Source organism: Eubalaena glacialis, chromosome 9 (assembly GCF_028564815.1).
Source record: "Eubalaena glacialis isolate mEubGla1 chromosome 9, mEubGla1.1.hap2.+ XY, whole genome shotgun sequence".
Taxonomy (NCBI): domain Eukaryota; kingdom Metazoa; phylum Chordata; class Mammalia; order Artiodactyla; family Balaenidae; genus Eubalaena; species Eubalaena glacialis.
The window spans coordinates 109,292,298-109,315,998 of record NC_083724.1 but is presented as its reverse complement, the minus strand read 5'-3'; the positions used below and the strand labels follow the sequence as shown (position 1 = coordinate 109,315,998).

General features: G+C 58.4%; 1 protein-coding gene across 3 annotated transcripts; it reads right to left on the bottom strand.

Moving 5' to 3' along the window:
* Positions 1 to 33: 33 nt before the first annotated feature.
* SORBS3 (sorbin and SH3 domain containing 3) lies at positions 34 to 23,106 on the bottom strand. Of its 3 annotated transcripts, XM_061200681.1 has the most exons (21): positions 22,792 to 23,106; positions 18,757 to 18,913; positions 18,379 to 18,496; positions 16,728 to 16,921; positions 15,749 to 15,812; positions 13,518 to 13,556; positions 12,974 to 13,067; positions 11,163 to 11,253; positions 10,790 to 10,876; positions 10,639 to 10,692; positions 9,791 to 9,877; positions 9,067 to 9,113; positions 8,479 to 8,612; positions 8,215 to 8,267; positions 8,041 to 8,087; positions 7,755 to 7,869; positions 5,672 to 5,797; positions 4,326 to 4,634; positions 3,416 to 3,519; positions 2,711 to 2,817; positions 34 to 877 (listed from the first exon to the last, which is right to left on the bottom strand). In XM_061200681.1, the coding sequence occupies exons 2-21, from the start codon at positions 18,856 to 18,858 to the stop codon at positions 816 to 818; spliced, it is 2,034 nt and encodes a 677-aa protein (XP_061056664.1). In that variant the 5' UTR covers positions 18,859 to 18,913; positions 22,792 to 23,106; the 3' UTR covers positions 34 to 815. The 3 variants fall into 3 exon arrangements, with proteins under 3 accessions (XP_061056664.1, XP_061056665.1, XP_061056666.1); XM_061200682.1 differs by lacking the exons at positions 18,379 to 18,496; positions 18,757 to 18,913; positions 22,792 to 23,106 and adding an exon at positions 17,888 to 17,938; XM_061200683.1 differs by lacking the exons at positions 9,067 to 9,113; positions 9,791 to 9,877; positions 10,639 to 10,692; ... (7 more) ...; positions 18,757 to 18,913; positions 22,792 to 23,106 and adding an exon at positions 8,776 to 8,981.
* Positions 23,107 to 23,701: the final 595 nt, after the last annotated feature.

Genomic DNA, 23,701 nt, shown 5'->3' with positions numbered 1-23,701 from the left:
CCCACCCCAAAGGAAAAGGACAGGAAGACAAGGTCCCTGATAGCCAGATTTATTTTACATTCCCTTCCACAGGGGACTTGGGGGTTGGGGGCCGCTGGGCAGGCAGGAGGACAGCACACATCACTCTCCCTGGAATACATCTGGAACAGGCCAGTCCTCGGAGGCCCCACCCTTCCTGGGCGCTACAGCAGCAGGAGGATAAGCACGACCCAGCCCAGGGCTCGGCAGCCTGTGGGAAGAGGGAGCCTTTGGGCAAGACCTCTTGCCAGGCCTCGAATGCTAAGGAAGTGCTGCGTCCATCCCCCATCTCACTCCCAGGCCCAGCTGGAGGCAGGAAGGCAAAGGGGATGGCAGGCAAGCTGGAGTGAAAGGGGAGGAATCCCTTCCAGGCAAAGACGGCCTTTGGTCTCTATTAGGTTAGGAAGCTGGTCCTTGTTAGAGGAACCCCATGGGGGTGAAGCTGGGAGCCGGCCCCTGTTAGAGGAAACGCCATAGCAGGGTGGGGTGGCAGACACGGGGGTCTGGTCTCAATAAGGCCTGGAAATAGTCTCCACTTCAAAGCAGACCTCTATATTTGGCGAGTGGGGTAGGGGAGGAAATAAAAGGGCTGTTAGAGGAATGCTTGTGAGTTGTGGGTGGGAATCAGTCCAGGGGGCTTCGAGGGAGGTTCCGTGGGAAAGGCTGCTGAGGTTGTCTGCAGATGCCAGCGGCTCAGGTCCTGCGGGAGGAGGATGGGGGGGCGTCCTCTCTCCCGCCCATAAGTGCTCTGCTCCCCATCCCATCCTGGCTGGGCTCTGAGTTGCCACGGAGATCACTCACACCGGGGCTACATAATTTCCAGGGAATGTCCCAAATTTCTGGGTCCTCCGGGAGACACCTGAAATAGGAAAGACAGAAAGAGCATTCCCCACGTTTTAAAAGAGGAATGGGGTTTGGGGGAAGTGAGAGCCCTGCCCTCTGCTGGCAGTGTCCAGAACTGCAGGCGGAGTCCCGGTCCCAGGGAGGATTTGTTTTTTCTCACTCCTGCCCCCTAGAGGCAGAAGCTTACATGGGACAAGCCACACTTCATGATTTCGATAATGATGGACGAAATCTGAGCACTCAACAACTGTGTACAACTCTGCACACAGCACTGAATAACCCCACCCGTCCTTGGGAAAGCAAGGACACAGGAGGATGAATCACAGAACTTAAGTCGGGAGGAATCTCACTGGTCTAGTATGACACCCTAATTTTAGAGATGGGGCAGGTAAGGCCACATGAATTCCCCCAAAGCATTCAGCTGCTTAGAGGCAAAGGCGGGACTAAAATCCAGGCCTCTGTCTGCTACAACCCCAAAGAAACCTGTGTGCTGGGGTAGAGGAGGGGAAATGCTAGAAGACACAGGAATATAAAATGAAATTAAAGTCCTGGACCTTCCCTTCCGGGCAGGCAGACATTCCATCCTGACTCTCTTCTGAGCAGCCCAGGCCCATCTTGCCCGCAGGACTTGCTGATACTCCTCCCCTGCCCGGAGTGCCTCCCCTCTCTTCTCTCCTCCCCAAATCCTTCCCCTGTTCCCCTACTTCCTCCAGAAAGCCTTCCCTGACCTGCACTGTCCAAAATGATACCCACTAGCCACATGTGGCTGCCGAGTACTTGAAATGCGCCAGTGTGACTGAGAAACCGAACATTCTAAACCTTTCCTCTAAAAGCACTTGTGGCTTATTCCACGAAAGTGGTGCTTTTTCCTCTTGTCTTTATTAGGAGTTGTAAAAAAAAATGCAAAAGTAGACGTGTACAGAGTAAAATTAGAATGTGCCCCGAAGCCCACCCATCCAAGGAAGGACTGTTAACAAGGTGGTGCTTCATAATTACCGGTGTGTCCGAAGCTTAGTCAGCAATGAGGTGCTGGGATTCAGATGAGAAAGGGTGGGCTGCCAGGTCAAGGGACCACCCCTGTGGTCACCCCTCCTCGGGCAGCCAGCCCTCCAACCCCTCAGGCCCTGCAGCCTGCTGAGTGGGAGCTTCAGCAGGATGTTCACTCCTCTGAAGCTGAGGCCTGCACAAGGCCTGCCCACTCTGGGAAAAAGCCTGCTGGGTTGGTCACCTTGAACCAGGCCAAGGCCAACCTGAGGCTTCCTGCTTTAGTCCTTTGCCTGAGCTGCCCTTGGGCCAGCCCCGAAAGCCGGGATCTTTCTCCTCTCTCTCCTCTTGGGGGTGGGGGGAGCTAGCTGCTAGCTGGTGGGTGGGGATACACAGGTGTGAGACTTGCTCCTTTCCATCGGGGGCTTAGTGTCTCAGGAGATAGGACCCTTCCCCTGCGAGGACTGCTCCAGAGACAGAGGTGTATCATGGAAGGAACAGGGGCCTGGGGGTTGGGAACTCTGCTGCCCTGAGTCCAGCTGGCTTCGCCAATGACCCTGAGCTGGTCTGCTTTCCTCCCAGGTCTCACCCCTCTTCAGGGAATGAAGGCAGGCAACAGAAGTGCTGGCTTTGGGGAAGCAGCCAGTGCCCGGCCGGAAGGGTGGGGGATGGTCAGTCCGTGAACCTTTGCTGAACCAGCACTGGCCGCCAGCAGCAGCCACCCAAATCCCCCCAGGGACCCTGAGATACCCTTTCTGAACTGCCCAAAGCCCATCCTCCACAGGACCCAAAGATACCCCTTCTGGCCTGTCCCCCAACGCATCCCCCTAGAACCCTGAGATACACCTGCCCCCAGCCCACATACCTACAAACCAGCCGTCGTCACACTGCTGCATGACATCCACCCAATCCCCCTCCCGCAGCTCCAGCTCATCCTCATTCTGGGGCCTGTACTGGTACATCGCCCGGTACCTGCAGGAAACATCGCCATGGCAACCACCAGAGCCCTCGCCCCTTCCCCAAACCAGGCCTGGAGTGTCTTAAAACCAAGGTAGCCACATCCTCTGAATTTCCCAGCATCCCTCCATGCTCCCATTAGCCCCTGGCCCAGTTCCAGGGATGGCGACTGACTGTGTCTGGCTTTAGTGCATTCTTCCCCAGGCCTGCTCCCCGCTCTCCAAGCCCTAATCACCCAAACCCCACCTCCTCTAAGTTCCCAGTGCCTTCACATCTGTCCTACCAGTTCCCACACTTGGCGCACACACGCGCTGAACTCAGGGCTGGAAACCCAGTGAGGAGACGGAGGCCATGGGGCCCAGTGTGGGAAGCTTGCTTTAAGGCCCAGGGCTGGCAGGGACAGGTCAGGAACACTGCAGACAAGCGCCCTCCCGCCCCCGCACCCCCCCCAACCAAAATCACCCATAAGCACTATAATGACAAGCACTCTTTAGCAGGAATTTACCAACTCCATCCTGGGATGGGGGGAGGAGCGGGTTAGGGGGTCCGTGTGCTCAACACTCCCTGCGGGGTAGCCCCCCCACCCTGACCAAGCACCGCAGACAGTACTCACAGGGTCCAGTGTATCTGAGTGGTGTTGGGGGATGAGGTCCCCAGCTCCAGGGGACGGCTGGAGCCTCCAGGATGGGACAGAGCTGACCCAGGGGTGCTGAGACTCTGGGGTCCACAGGAAGGCAGGCGGGCACATGCAAGCATGAAGGAGGAGAAGTGAACGGGCCTGCCCACCTCACCAGGAGCAGCTTCCCACGATGCCTCATCTTATCTCGCAATCCCCACAGCACAGGGAGATCTGTCTGAGTGTTTCACTTCACAAGTGCTGGGAAGTTGGGCCCAGGTAGGGTAGATGGCCGATTTGAACACGTGCACGGACAAAGCCGGGAGCGGGAGAAGTCCTGTGCGCTGGCTCTGTCTGCCCATAACGGTTTGCTGAGTGAGTGGATGAACCCAGGAGCAGATGCACTTGTCTGTGGGCTATGTCAGCACGAGGACCAATGGCTATCACTTACCCATCAGCTACTACCTACCAACTACCCTCTGCACCTCTGCAGTGGGGATTACTATCCCCATACTACAGGCGAGGAAACCCAGAACCAGAGAGGGCAAGTCATCTGCCCAAGGTCACACAGCAGGTGAATAGCAGACCCCCGACTCATGGCACACCCTGTCCCAGAGGCTGATATAGGGAAATCCCAAGAGTGGATTCTGGAGGGTCAGGAGGTTGGTGCTGGCTTTGGGTCCTACCTAGAAACTCCTGCCTCCCTGGGCTGCAGCTCAAGGACAGAACCAAGGGTGTGAGGTCCTCAAGGCCAGGATGGGGCTGCAACACAAGGTTCTGCCCAGTCACCCCACTAGTCTGTCCTGAGCAGTCTGGGCGGGATTCCGAAGCACAGACCATCACAGGAATGGGGGATACAGTATGCGGAGCAGGGCTCAGCTCTCCGGCCTGAGGCAGGTCACCTTACCTGGGTCTGGGGTCTGGGCTCCTGGGTGGGGAAGGAGAAGCCAGTGCGGCGGGGGGAGGTCCGGCCCCCCCAGTCGGTGGGGTCAAATGGGCTGCGCGGCATTAATGGGGAGCTGGGGTGATGGGCCAGGCCGGCACTGGTCAGGCGGGGAGACGCAGGGAGCTGGGGGCTGTCGTCGCAGACCCGAAGCCGGGGCTCCCGGGTCACCTGCACGTAGCTGGCAGGGAAGATGCCCTGGCGCCCGGTGCCTGAGATGCGGCCCTCGTACCAGTGCTCGTTCACCTTGCGGATCAGGCAGATGCGCTCCCCCTGGTCACAGAGAGGGAGTTAGTATCTGCAGGGCCCTCCCGGGTGCCACGTACCCGAGGGAGCCTACGTGGGACAGTGTTATTTAAACCTAACCCCTTGCACGAAGGGATCAGGCTCAGAGAGTGTCAGCAGGTTATACAGAGGTCACACAGCTCAATGCCAGGCTGGTAAGAAGCACCGGGCAGGCATTAGCCAGCACTGCCATGACTGGGTCCTTCCCTGCCTCCGCCCTGGGTGATCCGGTCACCACTGCATCAAAAAACAAACTCTCTGAGGGCAGCTGGTGTGTCCTCACGCCCCCATGCTGACTAGTGTTAGTGGGGCTGACCTGGCAAGGATGGTCTCTGGCCTCCACCTGCCCCCACCTCTCTCCATCCAGCCACCTCCTTCCCCCTCTCTCCCTGGGCCAGCTCTTCTGGGGAAACATTCGCTAGTGGCAGTCATGGCCTCTGCCCCCAAAATCAACCAAGGGAGACCAGTTCCCTGCTTTCCAGGACAACATTTTTCAAGCTTTCCGAACTATGATCTATAGTAAAAAATATGTCGTAATAACAATTCAGTACACACACAAACATATATACATAACTGTCTAAAAGTTTGTAAAACACCTTTCTACATGCAAGGCATTCTAAGATTTCCATTCTATTAAACATGCTGAGGAAATTCCCTTGCAGTCCAGTGGTTAGGACTCGATGCTCTCACTGCCATGGGCCCAGGTTCAATCCCTGGTTGGGGAACTAAGATCCCACAAGCTGTGAGGATCTCGCCACCAAAAAAAAAAAAAAAAAAAAGCTGACTGTGATCCTCACAGCCTATCAAACTGCAATTTGAACAAAGCACAACTACTCTAGAAGTTTTGAACATTTAATAAATGGGCAAAATTAAGGGAAATATATCCAAAGAGACTGAGGACAAAAATCTGAAATACTACTGAAGATGGGTACACCTGATATTTTTTTTAAATGTTTTTACTGCACATATTTACCTGTGTCCTCACCTGCCCCTGCCCTGCACCCCCACTCCCTGCCTGGCCGTACCTTTCGGAAGGAAAGCTCCACCTCCAGATCCCCCTTGAAGTTGTACTGGGCCACGGCTTCTCCATACTCTAGCACCTGGTAGGTCGGAGGCTTGATGGGCTTGGGGATCTCATCTGCAGGCAGCACCTGTAGGAAGAAAGGGCATGAGAAAGAGTCACCTTGGGCATCATCTGGGCACAGACCTGGGGCTCCTGGGAGGGTGAGGCAATATGGGCAAGATCTGTCCCCAGACCAGAGAGGAGACAGACACCAGACACAAGACTGCGGGTGGCCAGGGGTGAGCACAGGCAAGGGGGTGGTCAGTCCCAGAATGCTCCTGGAGGAAGAATTTCCATCAGAGGTATGTGGAGTGGGCATTATTAGAGTGGACCACAGCAGTGCAAGTAGGAGAGAGTTTAAATTGGAGCACAGAAGGACATGAGGAGTTCCAAGGAGCAGGGAACTCCTGGTTACCTAAAAGTGAGGATCTACCATTTCACTGCTGCTGAGAACCAAGTGTCCCTCCTCCTCCTCCTCCCCTTCTACCCCACCAGGTGCCCTGAGTCCCCACGCTCTCTCTGCTTCACCCTACCCAGAAAATCAAGACACTAATAAACTAGTTCCTACTAAAATGTAAATGACTGATGACATAGAATACTATACATACTTTGTGGAACTTCAGGATCAGGGACATCGTTCTGAGGATAGGGGAGGTCTATTGATGCCTATGAGATGAAGAGCCTGAATTAGATGACCCAATCCATGAGTCAAAAAGGAAGCCACAAAGGAAATGAGAATAGTTTGAGTTGAGTGAAAAAAACAAAATATCAAAATCTGTGGGATGTAGTTAAAGTAGTACTTAGAGAAAAATTTATAGCATTAAATGTTTACATTAGGGGAAAAAGGTTTCAAATCAATAATCTAAACTACCACCCTAAAAAACTAGAAAAAGAACCTAATGCAAGCTGAAGGAAGGAAATAACGAAGTGGCAGAAATCAATGAAACTGAAAACAAAAATAGAGAAAAATCAGTGAAATCAAAAGTTGGTTCTTTGACAAGATCAATAAAATTAACAAATCTCTAGCCAGAATAAGAAAAGATACAGATTACCAATATCAGGAATGAAAGAAAGGACATCACTCTGCATCTTACTGACATTAAAAGGATAATCAGGGGACTTCCCTGGTGGCACAGTGGTTAAGAATCTGCCTGCCAATGCAGGGGACACAGGTTCGATCCCTGGTCCAGGAAGATCCCACATGCCGCGGAGCAACTAAGCCAGTGTACCACAACTACAGAGCCTGTGCTTTAGAGCCCACGTGCCACAACTACTGAGCCCACGTGCCACAACTACTGGAGCCCGTGCTCCGCAACAAGAGAAGCCACTGCAATGAAGACGGAAGGCAGCCAAAAATAAATTTAAAAAAAAAAAAAAAAGGATAATCAGGAAACATTATGAACAACTTTATGCCAATACATTAGATAATTTAAAATTCCTTAAAAGATGCAAATATCAGAGATAACCTGTAGCCCTATATCTATCAAATCCAGAACCTGTCTCTGGATTCAGATTCTAGATCTTCTACTTAACGACTTGTCTCTGAACCTTAGCAAGTGCATCTGCAAAAGGGGGATGATTTATCACTTTCCCAGGTTAATGAGGGGAACAAGGGAAGTAATACACGTGAAGAAGATGACGCAAGTATATGTGATTTGTGAACTGTCACACGATTCATACTCTTGTCAGTTGCAATTAGAATTCTTCCCAAAGACAGCTTGAGAGAGGTGGATTCTGAGTGGTGAAAGTGAGGGAGGCCGACAGGGCTGGTGGCCTCTGGTACAGGAACTGAGTTGTTTGGTTCTTCCCCCCTGGGCTGGACTCCACCTTTAGCCCTCATTTAACAAACATTTCCTGAGGGCATGAATGAGGCTGAGACTTGGCCCCTGCCCGGAGCTCACAGTTTTACGTCTTAGGAAATTTGCCAGATGTGAGGGAGCAGCCAGCTCCAGAGAGAGGGGCCCTGGATGCTTAAAGGGGTCTGCACTCCCTGCAAACCCATGCGCCCGCCCAGCCAGGCCCCTGCTTGCTGCTGCCCTGCTCACCTCCACGTAATTGGCGGGGAAGATGCCCAGCCGGCCGTGGTGCTCCCCCTCCAGCCAGTTCCTATCCACCTCCTTGTGGATGTAGACGATGTCACCCTTCCTTAGAGTCAGCTCCCTGAAGGCCAGAGCAAGGACATCCAGCAACCTGAGGTCCTCCGGGTCCTCCTTCCCTTCAGACCCTGCCCAGCGCACCCAGAGTCCCCTCCACCCTCTGGGGGGCCCACTGCAGCTCTGTCCTCCCAGAGACTGCCCCAGAGGGAAGGAGAGGGAAGAGAAGGGCACTTACTTAGGGGACTGTGCCTGGAAGTCAAACTTGAGCCGGGCGGCCTTCCTCTGGGCAGGGGGAGAGGACAGAGGGACTGACCTCAGTCAAGCAGCTGGCAGGTCGCGAAGAGCAGTCACCGGGACCCACCCCAGGCCCTCCTTGCACCCTGACCCTAACGCTCCCACCCCCCCTTACCTTCTTCTCTTCCTTCCTGGCTGGGCTGCCCCCTGGTTCAGAGGCACTAGGGTCTGTGGAGAAGCACTACCTCAGCTTCGGAAGGCCACGTCTGGGGGGCAGGGCTGGGATGGGGTTCTGCTCCCCCTCCCCGCCCAGGACCAGTGGAAGCAGGGGGCTCCATGACCTTCCTGCCCCCTCCCCCGGGGCCCCAGCATATCTGGTGCCTGGTGGTGGTGGTGGGCGTCTGCCTGGGTGAGAACAAGAGCAGGATCTGCTTCTTACCTCGGGTTGAGGAAGGGTAGTCGAAGTCCCTCCGACCTAGGAAGGGGCTTCCTCCGTCCGCCATCCTGTGGGCGCTCAGGGAGGAACCCTGGTAAAGTGCATTCGGGGAACTGGAGCTCCAGGCGGAGGCCGGGCTGCGCGGGGGGCACACGAGTGAGCCACCTGTCTGGAGCTTCACAGCCTACCCGGCTCACCCCTGACCGCCCAAATGTCCCACCCACCCCCTTGTCCCATCTCCCGCCGCCTCCTCCTCCCAAGGCGTCTCCCAGGTCCCGGGCTCTCAGCAGGATGTCCTACTTCCCGAGCGGTAAAGGCCTGGAAAGGCTGCGGCCCGGGGTGGGGGAAGCGGGAGTGCGCGGCGGGATCCCCTCGCCGCCGCCACCCGAGTCCCGAGCTGGGGGCAGACTTCCCTCTGCGGGCCAGGGATGGCCCCCCTGGCGGCGAGCTGTGGATCGGGCCCCCGCCGGCCACTTTCCGCGCTCCGGGCCCCTCCTCCCGCCGTCAGTGTCCCGGACTCGCCCCCTCCCCGCGCCACGTCCCCGCCGGCAGCCCTCCCGCCCCGCCCCGCTCCGCTCCGCCGCCACTCACCGCGCGGGGGGCCGCGGCTCCCGGGACCGTAGGGGCGCCTGCGAGCTCTGTGCGGGAGACGGGCGCGGTCAGGGCCTGGGACGCTGGTCCCCTACACAGCCGAGGCCGCCGCCTCCGGAAAAGTTTGCGGCTCGTAAGGGAGCGGGAGGGGGAAGGGGAGGGGGAGGGGGAGGGGAGGGGCGGGAGGGGGAGGGGAGGGGCGGGAGGGGGAGGGGAGGGGCGGGAGGGGGGAGGGGAGGGGCGGGAGGGGGGAGGGGAGGGGCGGGAGGGGGGAGGGGAGGGGCGGGAGGGGGGAGGGGTCCTAGAGTCGCCCGCGCGGGCGGCGGGCTGGGAACTGGAGGAGCGAGGAGCCGGGGGAGGAACCGCGGGTGCGGAAGAGGGAGGGGAGGCCGGGAAATCGGGGCCTGGTTGGGGTTGGCGTCCCAGCGGGCTGAGGTCTAGGGGGCGGGGCGGGGCGGGGCGAGGCGAGGCGGGGGCGGGGGACGCCTCCGGCTCCAGTACGGCAGGCTGCCGTGGAGTCGGCCTGGGAGGGTTGTTAGGGGTCACTAGGGACAGTGAACGCCCTGCATTTTAGGAAGGAGAGAGCAAACAGGGATGAAGTCTCCCAAGGTCGCGAGTGAGGCTGGAGGCGACGCCTCTCGTCGGCCTGCGCCTCCCACCCAAGCCCGGCAGCCGCGGCTCCGGGTTCCTGCCTCCCCCCAGGAGGGGACTGGGAGGCCGGTACCTTGGGGGACGGCTGCCCGGTCTCAATGGCACGCAGGTCCTTGTCCAGCTCGGCGCTCAGCTTGGCCAGCTCTCTCTCCAGCAGGACCTGGCGGCGGGTTATGGGGAGAGACTTGGACAGCGGGGAGGGGCGGGGGGCAGTGCACTGTGGGGGGCGCTGGTCAAAGGTCAGATGTGCGAAGCCCAGTGGGCAGCGGGACAAAGCACACGGTGCTTGGGTAAAGGGCAGGCTCAGGGCACAGGGCCAGGCCAGGCTGCCTACCTCTGGGCCTGCCAGGAGGTGCGTCTCAGGGTGTCAGGAGGGCCCTACCCGCTGACCCAGCTCACCCATCCCCTACTCCCATGGTAATACTTTAGTACTTCCTGATGTGCCTCAGTACCATTTTCTGTTGTGTTACTTCTCTGTTCAAGAGCCTACAGGACTCCCTACTTCCTTGCCCATCAAGTCTTCTACGGCCTTCCACAGCCTGGCTTCACTCTACCCAACCTGCTTTCCCTCCCACTGCCCCTCCAGCCTTTGCGTGTGTCTCCCCCATCCTGAGCCCCTCTCTCTGCCTGTCCTCCAAGAACACTTCCTGACAATTCCAGTCCACACTAATCACTCCCTTCTCAGCTCCTGCTTTGATGAACACACAATTTTCAACACACGTTTACTGAGCGCCTACTATATGCCAGGCACTGTCCTGGGTGCTGGGGGTATAGAGGTAAACTGTATGGGACTGGAGAGGGTCAGAGCTTTGGGTCTGTGGCCTTTGCCCATGGTCACTGGGACCAACACCACCCATAATCTCCCTCGTTGTTCCCCCAACATGCTGTCTCCCCTCCTGCCCACCTGCCCGCAGCACTCACCTCGATGGGCTGGGGAGGCTTCTCAACAGGGTCATCTACCAGTGGTTTCTTGGGCTAAGAGTGGGACGAGTGAGTCAGAGGGGGTGAACTCGCTCCCCAAATGCACCAGCTGAGGGTGCATCCTATTCCAGAGAACCAGGCCCACACTCACCTTCTTCCCAGTCTCTAGTTCTTGCAGAAACTGGTTCCAAGATTCTTCCGTCCAGACATTGTCTGCTTTCTCTCGGTGTCTGGACACCTGCATAGGGGTGGGTAGGCATCAACTTGAGTAGAGAGGTACTGGGACACTGGCCAGGCTCAAAAAGCAGGCTTTCAGGCCACTGTCCCACCCCATCAGTGCCCTCCTAAGGATTCTGGGCTCTTCTGGCTGCACAGGCCCCAAGCTGAAAAAAAAGCCTTATCTGTGCTATTGCAGCAGAGGGCCTGGCCAAAGAGTGTGGTGGCGGGAGAAGTGGGGCGGGGGGGAACGGGGGGTGGGGATGGAGGGGGCGGGGAGGGTGGTGGGGGGATGCTGGGCGAGCTACCTGATTTGGGGTCTGGTGCAGGGAAGAGGATGCTCCAGCATTGCGATTGAAGGTGTTTCTAAGAAACTCTTCAGAGACATCCCAGCTTCTTCTAAAAAAAGGGAAGGACATCTCTTCAGTTTCCTTTTAGGGAAACTGAGGCATGCGTGAGCACACAATCCTGGGGAGGGAGCTGCACCCCCTCCCCACCTGCCTCCGGGCTGTGGAAGCAGTGTTAAATTGTAAAACGTTATAAGCTCCGAGTTCGAATCCCAGCTGGCCCCACCACTTAGCTGTGTCACCTTTTGGCAAGTTAATGAATTCTCAGAGTCTCTGATTCGACACCTATAATATGAGAATGATTCCCACCTTCATAAGGGTGTGGTAAAGCTTAGGTGGGGGAACATATGTGAGACACCCAGGAGAAGGGCTGACACACACATCTGCTCCAGGAGTGGCCAGTCCCTTTCCTGCTGGCCTTGGTGGAATACCCCGCATTTGTGTTCTGTCTGGCCCCGTGACTGTGGGTATATATGTTTGTGCAGCTTCGATGAAGCTGGTCGCCATGACTAAGTGCCTTGCACCAATGCCCAACGGTGTGGGACTACGTCTTAGTCCCAGGAAAACCCAGGACAGGGCAAAGAGCCTGCAGGCCTGACCCTGGAGCTCTGGGCAAGTTACTTCTGATCCATGGGCCTCAGTTCCCTGGGGTGCTGGATCAGTGATGTCATCTGTCACATTTGCCTTAGTTCCCCTTCAGGGCTTCCTTCTTGGCTGGCTGAAATGTTCCAGCCTCTGCTGAGTTTGAATGTTTCCACCAAGTGGAACCATTGTACCAAGCTTATCAAATGATGGAATGTCTGACAGGAGGGTCAGTATTTGTTGGCTGTAACTATGACTCCATTCTCTATTTTAGAAAGAACATCAGTAATAACACTGATAATGAGAATGGAATACATTGTTCCTAATTTAAGGAAGCTCCAGTCATAATTAAGCCTGTATAATAATAATGTTTGTGGAGACTTGCAATATACCTTGATCTTCACGACCACCCTCTGATGCCCACTTAAAAGATGGGGCTAGTGAGGCGTAGACTGGTTACCTCGGTCAAGGTCACATGGCTAGTGGCAGCACACCGGCTTTAATCCAGAACTCTGGGTCCAAATCTTGACCAAATCTTGTTCAAATCTTAGTCTCTACCTGATCGATGATGCCAAGAGCCACAGCCCAGTTAAGACCATGCTGATGAGGTCACCCCCTCCCCATAAAGGAATCAGAAACTCATTGATTACTCTGTGACAGAGAAGCTCCTGATTCTTAAGGTTGGGCTGAGCTCCTACAGGGCCCTGCAGCCCGGGCTGGGCTCATGTGGTTTGCACAGAGAAAAGGAACTCCGTCCTTGACCTATCTGGAGGGTTCCTCTCTCAGCGGCATCTGGGAGAAAGCTTGGGATCCTCTATGCCCCTTGTTTTCTTCCAGGCTTCAGAGTGGATGGCCACAGGTCCCAGGTCCACGCCTAGTCATGGGCCGCCCTGCTCTCCACCCCATATGATGAGTGGATCTTTGGGGTGATGAGTTCCTGCTGCCAACCACAAAGGCATCACAGGCGGTCCTGACCAGGAATGGCGCAAAGTCCATCCCTGCCCTCCATTCCCCTTTGGCTCTGGTGGGGAGGGGAGGATCTGGAGCAGTGGGGACCCTGAGAAGGGGCAGAGCCATGGAGGGGAGCCAGCCTCCCTGCTCCAAGACTGTGCCAGCCGTGGCCACCAGGGGGCGCCAGTCCCCATAAGGAAGCCAGCGCCCTCCTGCAGCTCCTCCCCACGTTGGCTCACCCGCTCACAGACGACGTCAGGTCTGGCCTGGCAGCAGGTCTTTGCTGGGGCCCTGGATGCCTTGAGTCTGCTGAGGTGTCACAGGAAGAAGCCACTGAAAGTGGGAGAAAACAAGCAGGGGTGGTGGGAGGTGAGAGCTGGGGTTGAGGGCGCCTGGGTGACCCTTGAAGGTTCTGGCCCACACCCACCCGTGCTCCTGGATGGCTGGCGGGAATGGGGGTGATAGTCTGGACCATGAAATATGGGCTTGGGGCCAAGAGCTTTACATTCTTTACTGAACCTTCAAAACATCTCTGGGGTGTTCCCGTTTTACACGTGAGGAAAGAGAGGCCCAGAGAAATCACGGCCAGGGCTAGGCATTCGCCGGACAGTGAAGCGGAGGCTCTTAATTACCATCTACCAGGGCATTTGGAGCTCTCGGAAATGGGCTATACAAACTTCTCAAGCTGAGCTCAGCCAACTGGGGAGCCCCAAAGCCAGGTGTGGCTGCAGGGAGGGGCAGACGCAGGCGCCGGGCTGGGGTGGGACACCCTCACCCCCTCACCTTTGGGTGCTTCCTCGAAGGTCCGGTCCAGCTGCAGGTCTGTGGGAGCAGAAAGGACCAGGTCAGGGCTGGGGCAACAAGCGAGGATGGGGAGCCCCATGAGGCTGCCCCAGAGGCTCCCAGCACCACTCCTGCCGAGAGCAGGGGCCAAGGGGCTGAGTCAGAGCCTGAAGAATGTCCCGAGGGAGGGAAGGAATTAGGTTTCTGGGAGGGCTTGAAATGCCTCTGGCTGACTTAGGGCCTGAGCGAGCCAACAGGGTCAGTGGCCTCGCCCAAACCCTCCTGCCCCTCCCTCCCGGCGTTCCCACACACACCCTCTCCCTGACCTTTGCAGACCTGCCCTCAGCAGGTCAGTTTGGGGAATCCCACTTCCCCTTCGCCCTCTTTCCCTTTCTGCACCCTCTTCTAAATGCCTGTCCTTCCCCCTTTGCCCAGACCCACTCCTCAAGGTGCTCAGGACTTTCTGGGGCCTCCTAGGAAAAGCTACTGACCAGCCAACCCACTTGATCCCCTTGGCACGCAGACACACGACCACAGTTCCGACCTTAAACGCAAACCAAAACGCCCCTCTCCGGATCCCACACCTTCCTCCAGCTCCTGGAGTTTTCTGCTTTCCTTTGCAGCAAACCGCCGGCCATAAGGAACTCAGTGTCTCCAGTTCCCGTTCCCGATAAGCAGGCTTTCAGCCTGAGCCACCCTCATCAAGGACCCCAGTGACCTCCGCCTTACCAGATCAAAGGGCAGTCTGGCTTGACCATCAACAGCATGTCACAGTGGATCACTTCCTCCTTTTGAAATTCCTTTTCACTTGGCTTCAGGGAGACCACTCTGGTTTTCCTCCTGCCTCCCGGGCTGCCCCTTCCCAGGCTGCACAGCTGATGCCTGCCCATCTCTCAAACCAACTGCTTCAGGGCTCAGTCCCTGGGCCTCTGTCTCTCTGTCTCCCTGGGTGATCTGGTCTAGTCTTCTACCTTAAAGATCACTGTCTATTCCACGGACTCATAACCTTAGCTGCACATCGGAGTTACTTGGGGGAACCTTGAAATCAAAATCTCTTTGAGTGGGTCCCGTGTATTAACATCTGCAGCTTAGGCCTCGCCTCTGAACTGCAGACTTGTATATCAGCTGCCACTTTGGGTGAACCATATCGAAAACTGAACGCCCCTTAGACCTGCACCTCTCGCAGCCTCCCCTGTGTGTACGCGCATTTATAAAGGGCAACTCCATCGACTCACTCAGGTTTAAAGTCATCCCTGACTCGCCTCTTTCAATCCATCAGCAAATTCCCATGACTCTGTCTCCGGACAGGCCCACTGCTACTGCCCTGGTCTGAGACTCTTTAGCCTGGATTCAAGCCAGGCCTCCTGACTGGTCCCCCACCTCCGCCCAGCCCCACCTCTTCCCCGCCTGGCAGCCAGAGGGAGCCTCTTCAGCCATCACTTGTCAGAGCCTGTCACTCACTCTTCTGCTCAGAGCCTCTGGGTGGCTCCCAGTTCTCACAGAGTAAAAGCCAAAGGCTCTGGGCCACCGGATCCCAGCACCTCTGTGATCCATCTCCTAACACGTGCCCCTCTCACTGTGGTCCAGCCCCTCCCTGCGGCTCCAGAACATGCCCGGCCTGCTCTGCCTCTGGGTCCCTGGTGCTCCCCAAGTGGCAACGCTCCTCCCCCAGCCCTGCAGGGCCAACTCCTTCACACCCTTAGCTCTCCGCTCAGATGCCACTTCTCAGGGGCCTTTCCTGACCAGCCTGCGTGAGGTGGCAGCCTCCCTGCACTGGGCACTCCCCCGGCTTTTTTTCCCTAGCCCTTACCACCACCTGCCATGTTAAATACTTATCTGTTTATTCTGTGACCCCCCTCTGCCTTAAGCTTCGCTAGGGCAGAGACATTCTCTTTTGCTCCCTGTTTTGTCTTCAGCACCTAGAATAGTGCCCAGCACACAGCAAGCGCTCAACAGTTGGTTAAGGGACTGACTGAACAAATGCGTGACCTCGTGGCTTCCCAGGCCCTCAGAGGACACCGGGGACAGTGTCTGGTCATTTTCCCCCGAGTACAGGGAGGAGATTGGCGGCTCCTTCCTTTGGCCTGTTTTAGCAACCACTCATCATAGAGGCTGGGGTGGGTGGAGAGACTTCCCTTGGCAGGTAAGTTCCCTTTTCTACCCCTTACTCCCCAAGCCCCAGGGGTCCAAGCCCACGTAGGCAGAGAGAGGCCTCTGGAAGGGTGTCTCACCCGGCATTTTCTGGTGAATCTGCTGGAACATTCTCCGGTACCAGTCCCTGGGGCTGTCAACACTCTGGGATCAGAGAAGGCAAAGTCAGGCTACCCTCCCAATATCAAACCACAGAAGTTTTCTCCTCCCTGAGTCCTTTCTCTGGCCACCCTTGAAGCCCCAGTGGGTGGGCTGTTGTGACATCTTTAACAACCATAACTTCGTGTAGCATGTTATGTTTGAATAAGATATATGGAAGGAGCTCCACCAGTGATGGTCCCTAAGCTGTGAGATTTGGGGTAGTTTACATTTTTTTCTCTTAGCTTTTCTGTATTTCTGATGATTCCACACAGAACATGTGTTTCTATGTAATGAAAAATAAAGGCAACAGTATCGGTGGGGGGATGGGGTGGGAATGGTATTTCACATCCTCTGCCTCACCTGTGACGCAAAAGAACCCTGGGAGGCAGAAGGGTATGTTACCAACTTGAGTTTCACTTGAGGGTGAGGAGGTGGAGAACTAGAAGGGGCGACTGGCTCAGGACAGGCCTGGGGGTGGAGGAAGGGCAGGTCCTCCGCGCCCGGACCCCACCCCCAGATCCTCCCACGCCTGCCACCCCTTGAGGCCTTCTCACTCAGGACTCTCCCGTTCACCCATTCAGCCGGTAACTTACTCAGCACCTGTTTCACGAGTGCCGTGCCAGGTCCTGGGACCGTGAAAATGAGGGGGGTGGGTCCCTGCCAGGGTCAACCCTTACACTAGTGGCGCTCTACCACTGAGAATCTGGCGGGCAGTCTAGAACCCCACCAAAAAACCACTGTGCAACTCAGACATGCAAGAGTGCCTGAAATTTTATGGGGCTCATGATCCCCCAAACCCATCATGGTTGAACCCCTGCTTTAGTCTGGCACGGCTTGGGTACAGCCTTTGTTGTCAGAGGTGGAGCTCAGCGTGGGTCCCTGGGTCCCATCGATCAGTGGCCCCAACCCTGGACTCACAGATCGGGGTGCAATAGGCATGCCGCTCTCATCCACAGGCCCGATTCCCTCATACTTGACCCAGCGCTTGTTCAGACGTTTGCTATCCTTGGTCCACGTGGCTGACCAGTTCTGGGGATGCTGGGAGGCAGGGGTCTTCTGGTTCCCAGAAGGCCGGCTCCCAGGACCTGGCCAGGTCTGATACCAGGCAGGGTCTGTGGGGCACGTACAGGGGAGCTTTAGCAAAGGGCAGGGGTCCCACCTGGGCTTGTTTGTCCCTTAGCTCCTCAGAACACTGATCCCCGTGGGTTCAAAAGTTTCAACATCTCCTTGTTCGTCTGAGTTGACGACTCTCCAAATGTCCCCATCCCCAGCAGGACCCCAGGCCTCTGTTTATTTTGTAGTTAAAGTGAATGAAAATGGATTTTATCTTGAGAAATCTGTGCCCGTCCCCACCCCACCCTGCTTTGCTGGGGATGTCCTAAAAGTTTTCAGAATGAGAGCCGGAATCGTCACTTGCAGAGGATGCTGGGGGGAGACAATCCAGGTGAGGAGGCAGTGGGGTGTGGCAGAAAAGGCCCTGGGGCTGGGGGCGAAGACTGAAACCAGACCTGGGCTCTGCCACCTACTGGCTGTGTGACAATGGGCACAGCAATCAACCTCTCAGTGCCTGTTTCCACTTCTGTAAAATGAGGGTAGTCATGGCAGAGATGTAGGGAGATCTAGTGTGTATGACTGTATTCAGGACAGTGCCTGACACACAAGTCAACGAGCAAGGGACAGAAACTCATTCACCAGAACTTTCAGCCCCCAGGTGTAACAACGTAAGGGCTTCAGGGCAGGATGGACGAGGGTTTGAATCTCAGTTCAGCCTCTGTGACTGAGCATCCCTGAGACTCAGGTTCTTCACTGGGAAGATGTTGATAATCACACCTTACCTTGTCAGGATATCAAGGGATGACGTGAGATAAGGCCTGTAAAGTGCCTTTACAGTGCCCAGAATTTTCTACGTGCTTAACAGCTATTTGTTAAATGAATGAACTACTTGACACAGGGCCTGCCTCAAGGGAATGCTCAGTAAAGGTTGCCACCCTCCTCAGGAGAGGGGCCCTTGGGGTGGGCCTGCACCCAGGAGGTCCCAGGATCTCCCAGACCCCGTGGCCCAGGCAGGGCTGACTCACAGGATCCCAGGAGCTGGCAGGCTCCCAGAGCTGCTTCTCCGGCCTTCTGCTGGGCTGCCGAGTACAGACCGGAGCAGCCCTTAGGGGGCCTGTCTTGAGTTCAGCCCCACCCCTTCCATAGCCAACATACACTCGCATTCCTTCACCCTCCATCCCCAGTCCAAGCTATCTCCTGGCCATCTGGAGGTCCCCCGGGCCCCTAAGGCTATGTCCCCTGCACATGGCCTTCCTCTGACACTGGGTGGGGCAGGGAGGGGAAGGGATGTGTCAGCCTGGTCTCTCCCACAGCAGTTTCCCTCTCACAGGCCAGCGGGCTCACACGGGAGGGGCAGTTAGTTAGCTGAGCTAACTGGCCCCAGGCCCTCGAGAGGCCTCCATCTACCTCCTGCCCCTCCAGCCTGACCCAGGGTGGAGCCAGAAGGCAGGGCCCAGGAAGCTCTGACCCCCACCTCCACGGCGCTCCTGGAGCAGGTTTTCCTGAGCAGACCCACCTGGGTGCCTGGAAGCATCTCTCCTCGGTGGGAAGTACCCATTGCACACGGTCCTGGGCGCAGGGTCATGGAACTGGAAATTAAGGGTGTTGGAGCCACCATTCCGGATGACGGGCACCTGTGGGGAGGGGCCGGGAGCAGCAGGCAGCTCAGGCCCAGAGGGCTCTGCAGACGGGTGGGAGGGATGGCTACTAGGGCACAGCCATACCCCGTGGGGACGGCTTGACCCTTTCCAGGAAACCAGTGAGGCTCTCTAGAGCTATCACCTACCTCCTTCCCTCCCTCCATCCCTTTAACCCTCCCGCTCCCCCACCTGTCCTGAGAGCCCCCCACCAACTACAGGCCCCCAGTAACCCTCTCCCTCGCTGTTTCACTCACCCGTGTCCCCCGGGGGGATGACCCTACATGGGCCCGGAGGTGGCTGGAGATGAAATCATCCAGGCTGAGCGCAGCTGGGAAGCTGCGGGCTGGGGCCTGCATGCTTGGGTCAAGGCCGGGGGACCCCGGGTGTACCAGCTGCTCCTCTGCGTGTCCTCTGTGGGGAAGGGAGGGGGAAGGGAGAGCCCTGCTGGGTCCAGGCTGTCTGTGCCCTCTGGGCCCGACCTCGGGGTCGGGCCAGCTGGGTGGGAGCTCACGGACCCGGGAGAAAGGCCACTGCGGGCACCCGCCTGCAGGCTGCCTGGGCCGGCTCCCAGAGGCACAATGGGCCGCTTGTTAGGCCGCGGGCAGGAGCTCCGGGTGGGAGTGGGGGAGGGGAGGCCGGGCCGGGAGGAGGGGAGGATGGCCCGGAGCGCGCCTGCTGGCCAGCCCCTCTGGGGCTCTCAGTGCACAGCGCGGCCCTCTCCCCCAGAGCGAAGGCAGAGGGAACTGGGGCAGCTGGCAGGGAAGGGCCTGGGCACTGGGACTTTGTTTCAGTTTCCTCTGCCACTCCCAGGCCCTGTGTGGGCATCTGCTTGCCAGCGGGCACAAGGGGCTACTCAGGCGTGGGGGAGAGGCCCCGGACCACGGTGAGGCCACCCGCCCACTGCCCAACCGGGCCAAGGTTCTGGGGAGGTGGAGCGCGCTGGGCATTTCCAGGCCGCGGGAACCATTCCTTCTGAGCTCAGAGGAGTATCAGCTCTCTTCTTTGGCCTCTTTGCTCGGACTGAAGCCTCAGAGGGCTCCGGGTGCCCGTGAGGGGTGGGGCGGGGAGCCGAGCCGCAGGGGAGCAGGAAGGTGGACCTGCTCCCGGGCAGGCGGTGCTGAGTGTCACGCACATGCACGCACACGCACAGATGTGCGCACACGCCCCGCTTTCTCCTACACCTCCAGGCTGTTTTTTGAACAGAGGGTCTTCCTGGGAGTACCATGCCTGACTGGCCAGCTGGGTTCTTCTGCCCCGGGCAAAGGTTAGGTCAGGGGAGAGGGCTCCCGGCAGCCGTGGAGGAGCCGGTGGGGCTTTTCCACCAGAGAGCTCACCTGTCCCGCCTCACCTGTCCTATTGGACATGGCCAGAGGCTGAGCCAACCTCTGCCAACTTCCGGCGCTGGACCAATTCTGGCACTTTTGTTGAGAGTTAAGGCTTGCGCGTGCCTGTGGGGTCTGGGGACTCACGGGAGGGCAGCGAGGGCCTTGTGAGGTGCTGTGTGTGCAGGGTGGAGTGTAAGCACAGTGCTCCGAATGTGACTTGTGCAGGGGGTACCATGGGGGGGGTCATGTGAGCAGCATGGGTGGTGTGGGTACAGAGGGGGGTCAGCTGAATAGTAGGCGGGGGTGTGCAGTGGAGGTGTGTGTGCAGTGGGGGTGTGTGTGCAGTGCAGGTGTGTGTGTGCAGTGTGTGTGTGTGTGCAGTGGAGGGGTGTGTGTGCAGTGCAGGTGTGTGTGTGCAGTGCAGGTGTGTGTGTGTAGTGGGGGTGTGTGTGTGCAGTGGGTGGGTGTGTGCAGCGGAGGAGTGTGTGTGTAGCGGAGGGGTGTGTGTGCAGTGGGGGTGTGTGTGCAGTGCAGGTGTGTGTGTGTAGTGGGGGGGTGTGTGCAGTGCAGGTGTGTGTGTGTAGTGGGGGGGTGTGTGCAGTGCAGGTGTGTGTGTGCAGTGCAGGTGTGTGTGTGTAGTGGGGGTGTGTGTGTGCAGTGGGTGGGTGTGTGCAGCGGAGGAGTGTGTGTGTAGCGGAGGGGTGTGTGTGCAGTGGGGGTGTGTGTGCAGTGCAGGTGTGTGTGTGTAGTGGGGGTGTGTGTGCAGTGGAGGGGTGTGTGTGCAGTGGGGGTGTGTGTGCAGTGCGGGTGTGTGTGTGCAGTGGGGGGGGTGTGCAGTGCAGGTGTGTGTGTGTAGCGGGGGTGTGTGTGTGTGCAGCGGAGGGGGGTGTGTGTAGCGGGGGGTGTGTGTGTAGTGGGTGTGTGTGTGTGCAGTGGAGGTGTGTGTGTGTAGTCGGTGTGTTTGTGTGCAGTGGAGGTGTGTGTGTGTAGTGGGGGTGTGTGTGTGCAGTGGAGGTGTGTGTGTAGTGGGTGTGTGTGTGTGCAGTGGAGGTGTGTGTGTGTAGTGGGGGGTGTGTGCAGTGGAGGTGTGTGTGTGCAGTGGAGGTGTGTGTGTGTAGTGGGGGTGTGTGTGTGCAGTGGGGGTGTGTGTGCAGTGGAGGTGTGTGTGTGTAGTGGGTGTGTGTGTGCAGTGGGTGTGTGTGTGTGTAGTGGGTGTGTGTGTGCAGTGGGGGTGTGTGTGCAGTGCAGGTGTGTGTGTGTAGTGGGTGTGTGTGCAGTGGGTGTGTGTGTGCAGTGGAGGTGTGTGTGTGTGCAGTGGAGGTGTGTGTGTAGTGGGTGTGTGTGTGTGCAGTGGAGGTGTGTGTGTAGTGGGGGTGTGTGTGTGCAGTGGAGGTGTGTGTGCAGTGTGTGTGTGTGCAGTGGGGGTGTGTGTGTAGTGGGTGTGTGTGCAGTGGGTGTGTGTGTGCAGTGTGTGTGTGTGCAGTGCGGGTGTGTGTGCAGTGGAGGTGTGTGTGCAGTGGAGGTATGTGTGCAGTGGGTGTGTGTGTGCAGTGGAGGTGTGTGTGTAGTGGGGGTGTATGTGTGTGCAGTGGGGGGGTGTGTGTGTAGTGGGTGTGTGTGCGCAGTGGGTGGGGGTGTGCAGTGGGGGTGTGTGTGTGCAGTGCGGGTGTGTGTGTGTGTGCAGTGGAGGTGTGTGTGCAGTGTGTGTGTGTGCGCAGTGGAGGTGTGTGTGCAGTGGGTGTGTGTGTGCAGTGGAGGTGTGTGTGTGCAGTGGGGGGCTCATATGAGCAGCACAAGTGTGGAGGCCAGAGGGGATGAAGGTGAAATGGGGGCTGTGATTACCGCTGTACCCAGTGCCTGCTCAGCCATGGGCGGGGTGCGGTGCTGCAGGGTACAGACTAGGCTGGGGGCAGCTCCCTGACTCTAGTCTGAGTGGGGATTCCCTCTGACATTCGAAAAGACCTGCTGGGGACACAGCTTTTCCGCGCCCACCTCTGGCTGTGAGGGGAGTAGAGGGCTGCGGCTGGAGGAGGGGCCGCTCACCAGCTGGATCCAATTAGGACTCCTACCAAAAGCGAAACAGGCAGACACACCCCTGTTCCCGCTGCTCTCCCGCCCTTTGCGGGGGAAATTGAGGCGGGGGAGAGTGGGAGATCCGAGGGCTGGACCAGGCTGGTTCCTAGCCGCAACCCCTCCCCCGCCAGCTGGCCACCGGAGGCCAAGTTGCGAGGTCAGCACTGGCAGTCCTGCCCATCAGCTGACCCAGCCTGCTTTCCTCTCCCTGCGGCCCACCCTGCTGTGTTCACTGAGAAGGGCCCTCCAGTAGGAAGGGGCGGGCAGGAGCTCTGCCCACACCACCTGATTTTCCAGGGGCTGCTGATCCTTGGTGGCCCAGCCTGACCCTCCCCAACACAGCTCCCGGGGGCGCACGTCTCAGGATATGCAGGGGTGGGTGGGGAAGGGTGGGCTGAGTTTTCCTCCTGGCGGCTGTACCAGGAGACGATAAGGAGGACTTCTTGCAGGGAAGATGGAGGCATGGGGGTCAATGGGTCCAGCATCTGGCAGAGGACAGGGGTGCCAGGAAATTCCTGGGGTCCTCCCAGAATTCAGGCAGCCTTTCACCCTAGCAGCCAGCTCCAAAGGGCTAGAAGAGGTGAAGTAGCCCTGCTGTAGTTGGCAGACTCCTTCCTCCCTCTAAGTACTGCCCTGACCTTGGGGGCCTGGCCCTAGGCGCATTCCGGGGTATTTTCCAGCTACAAGTCCACGTGGACAAGGACAGGTTTTCTCGAATTTCACCTTATCTGGATTGAGGGGGGACTTCTCACCTCTTTCCTCCCCGGAGTTTGGGACCAGGACCCCGGGGGAGGGGCTCCTTGCCTTCCCCTCGTGTTGGATGCGGGTCCCTCCTCGACTGCGCCCCCCCGCCGCGTCTCCTCTCCACCGCCTCGCCTTCCCGGCACCTACCTTCCCAGTCGAGCAGGTGGCGGGGACTGCGGACGCCCGAGAGGACAGGAGCATCTCCGCGCGGCTCCTGCCTGGCGCAGCCGCGACGGGCCCTCGGGGAGGGAGGGCGGGCAGGGAGAAGTCCGGGCTGTGCCGTCCGCCCTCGTGACCGGGTCAGGACGGGCTCCGCGAGGCCGGGCCCCAGAGGAGGAAGAGGGGGATCGACGGAGCCGGAGTTGGGGGAGGGGGGCGAGGGCGCGCGCTGGGGGGAAGGACCGTGAGAGGCGCGCGCGCGGCGGAATGTGTCTCCCTGCGATCTGGTCAGTGGGCCGGGCTGGGGTGGAGGGCGGGGGCTCGGGCCGGCCGGTCCGGGGCGGGCAAGTGCTCCCCGTCGGGGCGCGGGCGGGCGGGCCACGGGGACGGCGTGGGCCCTGCCGGGGGCCGGGCCGGCCGCGAGGCGGCGCCGGGAGGAACCGCCCAGGGTCCCCGGGGAGCCCTCTCCGGTTTCCCAGCTGCTTCCCCGGCCCCCACCGCAGGGCGGGGGCCGGCGAGCGCCACTCAGAGTTTCCAGCGACATTTCCAGCGGGTGGGAAGGGAGCCGCTGCACGGCGGAGCCAGGACAGAGGGCAGGAATGATTAAAGAACCCGGGTGAGCCAGCAACTGATACGGAGCCGGCGGCCTCGGAAACGGGACCGGGATGCAGACAGGCTGGGGCCGAGATAAAGGCGCCGCACAGGCAGAGTGGCCTAGCGGGCCGAGTTTAGGCCCTGCCGCCTCTCTGCCCACTTGGGGAGAGAGTTTGTGATTGCGTGAGCGCGCGTCCGGGCGAGTGCAAACACACACACATGCGCGCGTGCACTGGCAAACGGGCGGATGCTCACACACGTGCAAGGCCCGCGGAGGACAGCGCGGGTGGAAATCGGCCTAAAG